Source organism: Armigeres subalbatus, unplaced genomic scaffold (genome assembly GCF_024139115.2).
Source record: "Armigeres subalbatus isolate Guangzhou_Male unplaced genomic scaffold, GZ_Asu_2 Contig956, whole genome shotgun sequence".
Lineage (NCBI taxonomy): Eukaryota > Metazoa > Arthropoda > Insecta > Diptera > Culicidae > Armigeres > Armigeres subalbatus.
In genome coordinates this window covers 37676-52727 of record NW_026943762.1, presented here as the reverse complement: position 1 = coordinate 52727, position 15052 = coordinate 37676, and the positions used below count along the sequence as shown (strand labels likewise).

Here is a 15052-nt window from a genome sequence, read left to right as displayed (position 1 = left end):
ATCTGTGGCTCTGAAAATATACTTCAAGGATTCATTCTTTTCATATTTCTGTAAAGTGGCTACGACTCAGAAATGGGAAACAACGAGCACTGAACATTTTATCGTTTCCACTTCCATACGAGCAATTTCCATTTTAAAATTTGCGAAAAATTAAACAATCACTCCCAGGGGTAACCGACCGAGTGCTTTTGCAAACTCTGGGAGTAAAAAAAAAGTCTCACTAACAACATCAAACCTGGCAATGATGACGGCCCGACCCAACAAGGATGTAGACGTAGGTAGGCTGTCTGCATGTGAAACATTCACCAAGCGCCAAAGCCCACAGCTCCTGGGACGGGCGAGGTGTGTAGGCACTTCAGACTTCTCACGTTGCACTCTTGATAGGCGCCAGGTTTTTGTAGCTGAAAACAAATCCAACTGTTTGTGTCACAGAGCGCAAAAAAACAGAACCCAAAGCAGAAACATATCTTTTCCATAAAAGGTGCTCTGAGCTGGGAGCCGGAAAAGCGTTCTCCCGAGACAGATACTCATCTGAAAAGGGAGTTTCTCGCCTCCGTAGTTCTGCTGGGCGCACACGAGCACAAAACATTTCTGGCCTGGCACGTGGCGTATGAAATCGGAGAGTGTTTGCCACTGGCTTGCACCTTAGTAGCATGAGAAGTCTGATGTGGGATTATCATCTGACGAACTTACAGAAATAATCCGAGAAATGTCAAGACAAGGGAAAAAATATTATTTTTGTTTGCTACCAACTTGGGTGACGGAGTTTTGTCTCAAAACAATCAAACACGACTGTTTTCCCCTTTTTAGTATGTGGAAGATAGCACATTAATTGTCCATTTAGATTTGATATAACGGTGTCCATGGTTTAGTTCGGAGTATCCGTAATCCGTTTTAAGCCAATTAAGAGCAAAGTGACTTTACAGAAGAAGATTTAGATAAAAAAAATTTTCATACAATCTAAGATGGTGCTAAGACGTTGAGCTGGAATTCAACGCAACCTTTTCAAAACTGTATTAGCTTTAATATAGGTCGATAGATAAAGCAAAAACTGAAAAGGACTTACGAATATTGACATTCCATCCACTTTTACAACTAAAAAGCTTAAGGCGCTTGACCCGCATCTCAGGTATCGTTATTTCGTTCTGAATAATAAATGGGTCGAAGCCAAAACGAATAACCTTTTTATCGCCCTTTATGAGGTGAATTTTGTTTTCCTTGCCGTCAAATTCCTTCTCAAATGGCCATCCAAAAGTTACCCGCAGTCTCAGCGGAAGGGAAAATACGAAAAGCATCGTCTGTTGTCGGCTAGAGCCCATTCGCCCTCCTAGCCGGGTTGTAATGCTTCAACACGCTTCGGCTACCGGTGAAGAAGGGGTCGTCTGTTCCTTAATTTCGATGCCTCAATTTCGGAGTGCTCTCTCAGCCAGTGCCAACTACCAGATTGCAAAAGGAGTAAATTTCCGAGAATGAGCCATCGCATTAAGAGCCGAGCCCGAGTGCTCAGAGGACGGATCTCGAAATGGAAACGCTGCTATGCGAATATCGCACGGGCGGACGGACCGTGATTAGATGGGGCCGAATCAACATTTCAAATTATGACATCTGTTGTTGCGTCGGTCGTCCATTCCAGCCTCGAGTAACTGGAAGGATCAAAGCTAAAGAGGGATAACCAGCTCATAGCCCGGAAGGCTTTGTGTGAAAAGTTTTCCAATTTGGGTAAATCGCTTCAAAATGTGTTTGGGTTGACTAGACAGGTTAGCTGTAACCGAACCGGAGGACCAGGCCAGGCGTCATCATGCAGGTCAAATTTTTCGGTTTGCTTCGTTCTAAGATTGGATGGCGGAAACTCAGAAAATCGCTTCGAAATCGATCGACCTTGAAGAATTAGGGTAACTCACTTAGATTATATGACGCTCGATGCCATACCCACCGAAACAGGATGGATTACAATTATCGTATATTTTCTATCGAAATCGATACCAATTCCACTGAGCCTCATAGCACACCGAAACCAGAACGAACTCTAACGAATCGACATGTTTTCTCTTCTCCCCCAGGTCATGTGCAACAGTGGCTCACTGCGGGAAATCCCCCTGGCCCACATGCCCCCGACGGTGGAAGTCCTATCCCTGCAGAAGAACATCTTTCCGATAATTAAAAGCGACGCGTTCCTGGGACTGAAGGCACTCAAAAAGCTCTCGCTCGACAGGAACAACATCAGCACGATAAAACCGTTTGCCTTCCGTGGGCTTCCCCGGCTGCGGGAGCTCTCGATCCAGCACACCCCGCTGGCGACCGTGGCATCGTTTGCCTTCGCCGGGCTGCAGAACGTTTCGCAAATAACCCTTTCCCACAACAAAATTTTGCGCATCGAAGCGTACGCGTTCGCCGGATCGGCCGGCATCCTGCTGCTCAATTTGGCCGACAATCCGACGGTGCTGGTCGAGAAGAACGCATTCTCCAATTTGGGCTCGGTCGAACGGTTGACGCTGCCCTCCGGGATTCGCAACATTTCACAGGACGCGTTCAACGCGCTGGACATGGTGAGTTTATGGGCGACTTGGGGGGGTTCCGATTAGCTGCACAGATTTTTCGAGAGTGGTGAATTTTTAAAATGATTTTTGGCCGTTCTTGTAACAACACAGTTGTACTAAAATGTGACACTTATTGAGTTTTTGTCTATTCATGTTGTGAATTTCTGGATTGCAAAGTTGTTTCTGGATTATCCTTTATTTTTGGTAAAGAAATTTGGAATTTCTCTTAGAAAAAAACTCAAGAGGTGTAGGTGTACCATATTTACATTTACATTCGAATGCCTTTTCGAAGGAAAGTTGATGCGCATTCTCGTTTACGCCAGCTAAATCAATTGGAAAGACGATTCGAACGAATCGATTTCGTTCGAAAGAATCGGTTCGTCCGTGAACACGAAAAAGGTGAAAACCGGAGTCTAGAAAACCGCGTCTACTTGAGAGACTGACCCCGCAAGTTAACTTTCCAAACGTGTTCGGGTCAATATGACCCCGCACGTTAGCTTTCATTTAATCAAGCTTTTCGGCCGATCTTCCATTATGATTACATTCCAAATGTCTCCTGATACGTAAATAATAAGAAACCAACCAAAAAGATAGATCCTGGAGTCGCTGGGGTGCCCACTAGGAACATCTAAAATGGGACATTTCTCGCTTAACTTTTCAAAAGGACCTAAGTAACATTTTTTTCATGAATTAATTTGAATAGCGCAATCAACAGAACAACATGAAAGCTATTGATTGCGCTATTCAAATTAATTCATGAAAAAAATGTTACTTAGGTCCTTTTGAAAAGTTAAGCGAGATTTCAGTTTTAGCACCAAAGCTGGTCATTCGGCGGCTCGTTCCCCATGGTTTTCTATAAGGAAGCGAGGTATGAATATAAAATGGTCCATTGACGACTTTGACCGCTTCCGGGACTTACCAACTGCCCCAAGGGATCCTGTAGAAGGGGACATTTAAGTTTTAGCGCCAAAGAAGTCATTCGACGACTCTATTTTCATGGTTTTCGATCATGAAGCGAGGAATGAACATGAAATGGATTATTAGCGATTCTGACAACTTCCGAAACCTATGGATTGGGCCAGGTGAACTTGTAGAAGCGAACCCGTGTTAGAGGGGTTTTAGCAGCAAAACCAGCCATACGACGGCTCGTTTCTCATGGTTTTCAATCAGGGAGCCAATCATGCATATAAAATGGACCATTGACGACTCTAAACGCTTTCAGGTTTAAGGTTGCAGTGAAGCCGAACAAAAATATGAATGAATAAATATATATTTGATTAAGATAAACAATTTAAAATTCAGCTGGTCACCCTACATTTGTTCCTGGTCATTTGCTATGATTTTTCCTATCACAGCTAAACCGTTAGACAAAGAAACTCAGGTTTATATTTTTCCTGCGAGTGTAACTATGTTACAAGATTAGACAAAATAAATTCTGTTTCAGTTCAATTAATCAACCCTTTCGTCTTGAGAAAGATTGATTCAAATCAGAAGTTAGAGGATTTGAGAACTTCACAATTATTTATTTATTTATTCAGACTAAGGCCGAAGTGGCCTGTGCGGTATATAAGAGTCTTCTCCATTCGGCTCGAGAGATTTGAATGCCCACCACGAAGCGTGGGACTCCAGGAAAAATGATGGGAGAGGAAAGACGGTGCTTGAAGTTGTAGTAGACAATGGGCTGATAGTGATCAACTCTGGGGAAGCAACGCTAATCGATCCCTCCAATGGGTCCTTAGGGGCAATTGATCTAACGATAGTTTCATCGATAGTTTCAGGACTTCATCGATCGGAGTAGTGATAACATCAATAGTGTAGCAGAATTCACAAAAATAATTAAAACAAGTGCTCAGAAGTTCATACCGCGAACAAGTGCGAAGGTTGGAAAGAATTCGGATCTTTGGTGGTCTGAGGAAGTGAGAGCGAATGTGAAATACCGGAGGAAAATGTTACGAAGAGTTAAGAAATTATCCGAAGACCACCCTAACAAGAAAGAGGCAGTGAAGCAATTTCAGCTAGCAAGAAACAACTGTAGAAGAGTTATTAGGAAATCGAAAAAAATAAAGTTGGGAAGAGTTCGTTCAATCCTTCAATCCGGACACACCGATGACCCTAATCAGGCAGAATGTACATAGTTTAAGCGGAAAAAAAAGCCGTAACACCTACACTTCGACTTCCAGGGGAAAATAGTGGAGGATCCCAAAGAGATCGCTGAAGCAATAGCGGACCATTTTGAAAATGTCTACGAACCTTCAGACTTGCCAATGGCCGAACCTTCCGCTGAAGAAATTAAGATAGATGGCCAGATCAACCAAGATTCACTATGGACGAGCTAATGTGGGCCACCAGTCTCGGAAAGGGTCAAATCGCTGGACCGGATTCCTTGGGTATCCCTATGCTACAGCATCTTCCGCTCAAGACCAAAGCAGGTTTCCTAAAACTGATCAACGAGATCTGGGAGTCTGACAAATTTCCGGAAAGTTGGAAAGAAGATATCGTTATCCCTATCCCTAAGCCAAGAAAAGATCCTAAAGTGCTAGGAAATCATCGTCCAATCACCCTTACGAGTTGTGCAGGCAAAACTATGGAAAGGATTGTCAATAGGAGACTGGTCGAGGCCCTCGAATCAAATGGATTTCTGGATTCTAGACAATACGCTTTCAGACAAGGCAGAGGATTAGACATGTACTTGGCTGACCTCGAAGCATTCATTGACGAGGCGATGGGAAAAAAGGAACACACTGACCTGGCTGTGCTGGACATCAGCTAAGCATACGACAAGATATCCAACAAAGCAATCATGAAACAATTACAACAATGGGGATTCTCTGGTCGTATCCTGGACTACGTACGGGATTATCTAAAGCAGAGATCATTTCGGGTAGCAATTGGAGGAACATTTTCCACAAGAAAGGAACAAACAAACGGTGTACCGCAGAGTTCGGTTCTGATCGTAACTCTGTTCCTAATTGGTATGAGCTCAGTGTTTAACCGGTTACCAGAATGGTCTGGATCCCGCATAGTAAAAATCTTCATATATGCCGATGATATCGGAACCAAAAATCATAAGGAAAATGCTACAAGAAGCCATCGCGATGATTTCAGACTGGGCGAGAGACAGAGGATTATCTTTAGCCGCCGAGAAATGCAAGCTTCTGCATATATGTAAGAAACGCGAACATCCAACCTTACCAGAATTGATTCTGAATGGAGACTTCATCCCAACGGTAAACAACCTCACAGTCTTAGGTGTTACAATCGACCATAACTTCGACTTCAAATACCATGCTAGAAATGTCAAGAAGGCCTGTACAAATCGATTAAACTTACTTCGCATCATCGGTCATCGAATGGTGGGCGGATCAAGAAAGACGATTATGCACATAGCAAACGTTACCGTGATACCCAAGATATTCCATGGATGGGGCCTGGTCAGTAGAGGAAAAAACCGGGTTGAAAAAATACTTGAACCAATATATAACGATATGATCCGTATGTGTTCCGTAGTGGCTTTATACGCTGAATCTGGAGAGCTACCATTTGGACATTTGGCATGTCAGAAAATGGTGGGAAAGGCTTTCAAACTAGAGGAGAAGAAAGTATTGTCAAATTATGGAGGAGAATGGCGTATTACCGAACGATCGAAGAGAAGGTTTGAGGAGAATACCGGGGAGAAACTTCCACCCGTAGTTGAACTCCCCCTTCAGCTGAGGAGCGGTTGGGCATCAAAAGAGATCCCAATTGATTGGACGGTTAAAAATAACTTCAAAGAGAAGGAAGTAGCAAAGCCAAAGCGCTATACAGAGAACTGGAGCAAAGGAAATACGCGAGTGTCTAATATTTATTTACGGATGGCTCAGTGGATGTAAAGGAGCAAGTCGGATATGGTATCTGGGACGGAAATTGCGGAAAAAGCTATAATTTGCCAAAGGGTTGCACCATCTTTTCTGCAGAAGCGAAAGCATTGTATATCGCACTTCAAGCTATCAATACTGGAGAAAAAGCGGTAATCTTCTCGGACTCCGCCAGTTGCATATCAGCCATAGAATCTAAACTCACTAAACACCCATGGATTAGAGCAACACAAATGGAAATTGAGAAAAAGCAAGTCGGGATCTGTTGGATTCCGGGACACTCGGGTATACCTGGCAATGAAAAGGCGGACACACTGGCTAATATGAGAAGGATGGTTGAAACGACGGAGCTTGAGCTTCCTGCAGTAGATCGCATCTCATGGAGCAGGAAAGTTTTGGAGGACGTTTGGGAGAATAGCTGGTACAAGGAGCGTGATGTACGTCTGAGGAGGGTTAAACCCTCGACAGCTGCATGGCCAGACCGGAAATCCAGACTAGAGCAAGTGCTCTTAACACGTTTGCGAATAGGCCATACTAAGGCCACCCATGAGTGGATGCTAGAGAAAGGAGAGAGTCCCAAATGTCAATTTTGTGGAACAGCATTATCTGTGGAGCATATGCTAATTGAATGTCAGGAATACGAGAACATCAGGAGACAGTTACAGATGGAGGGTAACACCTGCCAAGTTCTGTGCTACGAGAATCTGAATACAATAATATAAAGGGAGGAGAACAGTCGGAAAAAAAAATGAGATGGGAACAGTCTTGAGCATGAGCATGAGCATGATTGACCGCCCATGGTTGCTACTCCGTTATTGCCAGGCCAGCTGTAATTACACCGAGAACCAACAGATGGTGTTTGGGACTAACATCACCCTCAATGTGTAAGAACTGGTGACCCAAAATTAAGCAATACCAGCGCCGGCCGTGTCCGAATGCAGGTCAATTAGGGAATGGGTAGGAAATGTTGACGTGATACTCGCTTTGATAGAAGCCGACGAGTCATCTGCACTTCCACGAGAAATCACTGGGATGTTGATTATATGGGGTAGGGAGTGTAGCAGGGTTCGTTTTGGTAAACGATATGCGGGGTGTTAGGTGTAGTTTGATCGAAATTAAACAAAAAACTCATTCGAACGCGCATTAGTTAATTGAGTTACCGTCCGCACAAAGCAGAACCAAATATTTCGGTGATCGCACGATCGTTCTGCGTGTTAACAGAAACCCGATTGGACGCGCACAACTCTTTTAATTGTTATTTACTAACTTGCACTACGCAGAGCAAAATATTTCGAATATCGTGCGATCGTTCTGCGTGTTTGAGATCGAGAAAACTGGAAACATGATCAAATGCGCACTCCTTCCACTAGAAATCACTAAAATGATGGATATATGGAATTGGGAGTGTAGCAGGGTTCGTTTTGGTACACGGTATGCTGGGTGTATCGTATAAATCGAAACTGAATTTGAACACTATCAGACGCGCACCTATTACTTTGTTTTCCGACCGACTCTATGAAGATAAACAGAATGACTCGGACTTCGAGAACATTCTGCGCGCCTCATGAAAACACGATTGATTGCGCACTAATTATTCTGTTTTCTGACCGACTGCATGGAGCAAAACTGCATGGAACATTCAGCGAAAATTTTCCGTGCCTTCCTAAAACAAGTACATGTAATTCAAATATACAATATGACATAAGGGATCCATCACAACTTTAGGGAAGACACTAATCTATATGTATGTTATTGTATTGTTCGATCCTTATAATTTTATTATGTTCCAGTTGAACTTTTAACATTGTCATAATGCATTTTTGCAATCTTATACATAATGGCAATGATGCAATACGACTCTAAACTACATATGTGTGCGTAATAGATTACATATAAAGAAGTGTGTAATAGCAGATCGCGTAGAACAAAAACTGTGTGAAAAAATGCGTACGTACAATGCTTAATTGTAAAAATAAGCGGTAACCTAGCGAGGGATTTGACGTAACTGCGAGAAGTAGAGCTCGTAAATAAGTGAGTGCGACAGTGGGCTTTGATGAACTTTTATGAAAAATGTCTTCATGAAACTAGGTTTTGGCGAATCCTGCTTGTTATTCTTTCCTCGATGGTCCACTGATCACCCGAAACTTCTAAGCTCGCAATGGCCTGATCCACGGAAATGTCGGTTTATCTTTAGTTAAACGTGCCTTTTTTCTTTAGCGCGAGGCTGGGACCTTATATTCACTTAACTCGGATTTATGACTTTCATTAAATAATGTAAACTAAGAAATTGGCACTAAAATTTTTACAATTTGACAGGACGTAAAAATCACTTGTGTTGTCAAAAATGAATTAAAAATATAAAAGAAAATTTCGATTCAACTTTAATAATCCATTGGATCTTAGTGAAGATCATATTGAATAATCCAATAATTTGTAATAGAGAATATAGATCGAAACGTTATAATACAAATCTCGCTTAACTTTTTAAAGGACCTAAGTAACATTTTTTTATGAAATAATTTGAGTACTGCAATCAAAAGCTTTCATGTTGTTCGGTTGATTGCGCTATTCAAATTAATTCATGTTAAAAATGTTACTTAGGTCACTTTTGAAAAGTTAAGCGAGAAATGTAATATAATGATTGTAATGTATTGAAAATAAGACGGTGGCAACATAGTTACAAGATGAACCAGTCTCGGGCTGATATTCTTGCTAATGAAGATCAAAAAAATTTGTTAGCAACCGAGTTTTCTTCTCATTAAAGCATTCAATACTTAATGAGTTTGAAATAAACGATTTCGATATTCACTCATCATCAGCAAGTACTTAGGCTAAGAAAAAACATTATCAAAATAGAATGGAATCGCGTTTAAACAAATTAAAAATTTGAAATTTATGGAAAATAGAAAGTATTTTATTATTTCGTTCATTTCATTATGAAATCTGTGATGTACTAATAACACATTTTTAAACACTCTGAATTCTAGAGTCATATAACAGAGAGACTGATAAAAACAGCCCAAGTAATCAATAAGTCGTATATCTCGCAGATCGGCCATATAGTGGGGCTTTAATTCATATCAGTTTTAAAATAGCCATATATTGGACCTATATGGCAGCTTGCCGTAATACAGTGGTAATGGTTGCTTAGGAGTAGATTTTCATTTTAATATTGCAAATTTAAAAGCAGACCATGAAGTGATGGAGTATCAATGAAACTTTCTGTGTGCAATTTACGCAAGCTAAAAAAAACTATAGAACTTGTTATAGAAGGTATTATGTTATAGAAAATTTAAATAGTTTACCTTGGATGCTGAAATTTAACCTAGGAGTTGATATGAAGTAAAAAAGATTTGATCTCACCAAAACAGCAAATTGGAAGACTTCTTAGGATCAGTAACGAAGAAATGTAAATGCCCATCGATGAATATTGCACGGTGGCCAATTGAACGTGAAACCATGAATCGTGCAAGGATCGTGTACTTCCATGAAGATGACTCTGCTGACTCCTTTAACTCTTGACACACGGATGTCTGAATGTCTTGCTGCACGGCGATGCCGGCCATTGATAAAACTTTGCATCGCGACACTTTGATTTGGCTAACTTGTTCTCACTCAGCACTTTGCTTAGCTACATGATGTGATGTATGATGACTTTTAGTAGTAACTTTCAGCAGCAATTTCCTTTCGAAAACTCCGAGTGCGCGTTGGTCCTCCACGAGCACCGTCCAGGTCTCGTGTCCGTAGAGGACTACCGGTCTAATGAGCGTTTTGTAGATTGTCAGTTTGGTACGGCGGCGAACTCTATTCTAACGGAGCGTCATACGGAGTCCAAAGTATGTACGATTTCCAGCCACTATGCGTCTCCGAATTTCTCTGCTGGTATCATTTTCGGCAGTCACCAGTGAGCCCAAGTACACAAATTCTTCTACCACCTCGATTTCGTCACCACCGATGCCAACTCGCGGTGGATGGCTCACATTGTCTTCTCTTGAACCTCTTCCTATCATGTACTTCGTCTTCGACGTGTTGATGACTAGTCCGATCCGCTTGGCTTCCCTCTTCAGTCTGATGTAGGCTTCCTCCATCTTCTCAAAGTTACGTGTCATAATATTTATGTCGTCGGCGAAGCCAAATAGCTGGACGGACTTATTGAAAATTGCACCACTCGTGTTAATCCCTGCTCTTCGTATTACCCCTTCCAAAGCGATGTTGAATAGCAGACACGAAAGACCATCACCTTGCCGTAACCCTCTGCGGGTTTCGAAGGGACTCGAGAAAGCCCCTGAAACTCGAACTACGCACATCACCCGATCCATCGTCGCTTTGATCAACCGTGTCAGTTTATCCGGAAATCTGTGTTCGTGCATTAGCTGCCATAGCTGGTCCCGATCGGTTGTATCATATGCGGCTTTGAAGTCGATGAATAGATGATGTGTGGGCACGTTGTATTCGCGGCATTTCTGCAGTACTTGGCGAATGGCGATCACCTGCTCCCTGGTGGAGCGTTCGCCCATAAAACCCGCCTGGTACTGCCCCACGAAATCCTTTGCAATTGGTGCTAGTCGACGGCATAAAATTTGGGAGAGTACCTTGTAGGTGGCGTTCAGCAATGCCATTGCACGGTAGTTGCTACAATCCAGCTTATCGCCCTTTTTGTAGATGGGACACACGACATCTTCCATCCACTCCTGCGGCAAAAAATCCTCCTCCCAAATCTTGGTAATGACCCAGTGCAGCGCTCTACCCACCGTGTTTAAATAGCTCTCATGGTAGTTGGTCAACCCGAGGGGCTTTGTTGTTCTTCAGCCGGCCAATCTCCTCCTGGATTTCCTGGAGATCCGGAGCTGGTAGAATTATTTCCTGCGCGTGTTCTCCCAGGTCCATCACCATACCGCCATCTTCGTCTGCCACATCGCCATTCAGGTGCTCTTCGTAGTGCTTTGGATCATCTCACGCTCGTTCGTAAGAAGGTTCCCGTTTATGTCCTTACACATATCAGGCTGTGGGGGCAGCAGGGACCATGTCCAAGGGCTTGACGACCCCTCCCCAGCTGTCTGTGAGTCAGGGAGAACTGCCTAGGGCGTGGTGGGATTTAGCAGTGGGCTCTGCTAAAATCCCTCCCAAAAAAACCACAAGTGCCCGTAAGCAGACTCTATCAAAGCGACTGTGTGCCGCTTCAAAAGCACAAGCCCAGAGAGTGCCACTGGCACATCAGGGTTGATATCAGTAAGACCCTGATTATGGCATACTGGTTGCGTGTACTGGTTTCGTATTTGGATATTGTTATATTGTGAAGTGAGGGCTGGCAGTCTGACATTCTACTCTCTTAGTAGGGTCGGGTGACACTGACTCGAAACGGCGAGTGGGCTAATGGCTAGGCTGTCTTCCGTCCCATAAAACCGTGGCGGGCCTTGTAGCACGCTGCCCAATCCTGCCATCCAGTTTTGCCTACTGGGTGGGAGTAGGCTCAGATGCCCTTTCCTGACTTGCGCTGATCTGGCTCTGAACACGCAAGTGTCAACCCTCGCATGGCCCTGCTTGCCGCAAGGTAGGCATAGATAACCATGGGATCACTAAAGGCGACTACTCCAGTAGGATTCGGCGGCAGCCGCAAGGGGGACCCATAAGAAATGAGTACTGAACGAAACCTATCTTTGGAGTTGAGGTGACGGACCCCTTTGCCAAAAGGGGCCTAGCGAGCTCCCCTATTAAAGAGGGGGCAAGTGGAGTAACGGCTGCTGCTATTGGCAGCACCGAAGAGTCTCCAGCGGTGGTGGGGAGTAGCCCTGCCTGCACGCCTGACGAGCCACTACCAGGGATACGGGTGGTGGCCGAGCAACTCGATGAGATCATCGAGTTCGTAAGCGGCAGGCAGAACACCAACAAGGAGCTTAAGCAGAGCCTGTTGGTGCTCCGGCGAGCTGTTCGTGTCGCAAGACAAGAACAGGTCGCTTATATCAGGCGTGTAGCGGAAGCAGAGAGGGTAGCCAAAGGTACGCAGACCAAGGCCCTCTCCTCCCCTAGCGGTGTTACTGCGGCGAAAGAGGCGACCGCCCTTACGGCCAGTGAGGGCAAGAAAACGCCAAGTAAGAAGCGACCCAAACGCGCTACCATTAAGGCGAAGCGTCGCCTGGATGGTGCACCGGAGCCTGAAGGGCGTATGCCCAAGAAGGCGAAAGGCACTAGACAGGCACAAGTTGCTGAGCCACAAGCTGGCCCCAGCCAGCCATCGGTACCCGCCGAAGGGGATGCGAATCCTTGGCAACTGGTCAGTAGGGTGCGGAAGTCGAACACCCCTCGACCAACGAAGAAAGTGAGAGACAGAGGCGAGGCCTTGTTGGTGAAAACCGACAAGGACAAATACGCCGATGTCCTTAAATCGCTGCGAGCGGCCGATAGCCTATCGGCCCTGGGCCAGGACGTGCGCAGCGTTAGACGTACCAAGAACGGTGAAATGATCTTGGTACTGAAGCGTGGCGCGCAATCCAGCGGGGTGGCTTACAAAAAGCTTGCCCAGGAGGTCTTGGGTGACGGCGCTCAGGTTAGGTCGTTGGGTGCGGAAGTGACCCTCCAGTGTAAGCAGCTGGATGAGGTCACGACCGCGGAAAACGTCGTCTCTGCCGTCAAAGAGCAGTGCGGGCACAGAGGTTGAGCGGTCCTCTGTACGTCTAAGAGGGGATTCTTTGGTACGCAGGTAGCCTATCTCAGACTACCGGTGGCTGACGCCAAAAGGTCATCGAGAAAGGGAAGCTGAAGATCGGCTGGTCAGTATGCCCAGTAAGCGTGCTCCAGCCACCTTCAGTGGACAGGTGCTACCGGTGCCTTGAGTCCGGGCACAAGTCTTATGACTGCAAGGGCCCAGACCGAAGCAAGATGTGTCGTCGCTGCGGCGAGGAGGGACACAAAGCACAGGAATGCGACAAGGCACCTAGGTGCCTTATCTGCGCCAGTAAAGAAGCAGGCCCGGAACCATGCTATGGGCGGGCCTGCGTGTCCCTTCGGAGAAGCCAATCGGAAAAAGCCGTGCAAGTAACACAGCTGAATCTGAATCACTGTGCACCTGCCCAGCAGCTGCTGTGGCAGGCGGTCTCAGAGTCGAGGATCGATGTCGCCCTCCTGTCCGACCCGTACAACGTCCCTGCCGGCAACGGCAACTGGGTGGCGGACGGGTCTAGGTCGGCGGCAATTTGCACAACGGGCAGGTACCCCGTTCAAGAGGTTGTACACTCCTCCGCGGAGGGTGTCGCGATAGCCAAGATCAACGGGGTGTTCTATTGTAGCTGCTACGCCCCACCAAGGTGGCCAATGGAACAGTTCAACCAGATGATCGACAGGCTATCGGCCGACCTAGTAGGTCGGAGCCCGTTCGTTATAGCGGGAGACTTTAATGCTTGGGCAGTGGAATGGGGCAGCCGCTGCACCAATCAGAGGGGACAAGCGTTACTCGAGGCACTTGCAAAACTCGACGCAGTGCTTGTCAATGACGGAGCCAGTAGCACATTCCGTAGGAATGGGGTCGAGTCATGGATAGATGTAACGTTTGTCAGCCCTAGTCTGGTCTCGGACCTGGACTGGAGGGTAGACGAGGGCTACACCCATAGTGATCACCTAGCAATTCGCTTCAAGATCAATTATGGTGTGCAGCGTCCGAGGGTGGGTGATCCCTGTCAGGTCCGTGGGTGGAAGTCACTTCGACAGCAAAGTTTTCACCGCGGCCCTGGGACTGGAGGCCAACACCGACAGTCTAAGCGGGGATGCGCTGATAGCTGTTCTATCACGCGCGTGCGACGCTACTATGCCGAGGAAAGCCCTGCCAAGAAATGGCAGACGCCCGGTATACTGGTGGAGTGCCGAAATTGCAGCCCTACGATCAGCCTGCCTCAAGGCTAGACGTAGGACGCAATGAGCCCGCACCGAGGAGGAAAGAGCGGTCCGCCGGGAAGTGTTTCAAGCTGCGAGACTGGCCCTTAACAAGGCCATCAAGAGCAGCAAGAGAGCGTGCTTCGACAACCTGTGCGAGGGTGCCAATGCGAATCCGTGGGGTGACGCCTATAGGATCGTGATGGCCAAGACCAAAGGGGCTCTTCACCCGGAACGGTCACCGGACCGGTTGGCGAGGATTATCGAAGTACTCTTCCCGTCCCGAGCCACAAGTCCCTGGCCTCCTCCTGCGCTGCAAGGCGCTGGGAGTGTGGCCGAAATGGTGGCTCCAGTGGCGAACGAAGAGTTACTCGCAGTGGCTAACACCCTTGCGATGAACAAAGCTCCAGGCCCCGATGGAGTTCCAAACAGTGCACTTAAGGCAGCGATCATAGCGAACCCGAACATGTTCAGGCTAGCTATGCAGAGATGCCTGGATGAGTGTTGTTTCCCTGAGAGATGGAAAAGGCACTGCAAGTTGGTACTGCTGCCGAAGGCCGGGAAGCCTCCGGGTGACCCATCGGCGTACAGACCAATTTGCCTGATCGACACGACGGGTAAACTGCTCGAGAGGATCATCCTCAACAGGCTCACCCCGTACGCAGAGGGTACGGATGGCCTGTCGAGTAACCAGTTTGGTTTTCGGAAGGGTAAGTCTACGGTGGACGCTATCAATTCAGTCCTCAAGACTGCAGAGGTAGCGATCCAACGGAAAAGGCGAGGAATTCGATACTGTGC

The 15052-nt window shown here is 46.1% G+C and overlaps 1 protein-coding gene across 1 annotated transcript in view; it reads left to right on the top strand.

Moving 5' to 3' along the window:
• LOC134204916 (chondroadherin-like) overlaps positions 1 to 15052 on the top strand; it is a 63828-nt gene that overhangs the window by 37551 nt on the left and 11225 nt on the right. Inside the window, exon 2 of the mRNA XM_062679723.1 lies at positions 2061 to 2546. Within this exon, the coding sequence (XP_062535707.1) occupies positions 2061 to 2546 (486 nt within the window). The remainder of the gene's footprint in view (positions 1 to 2060; positions 2547 to 15052) is intronic.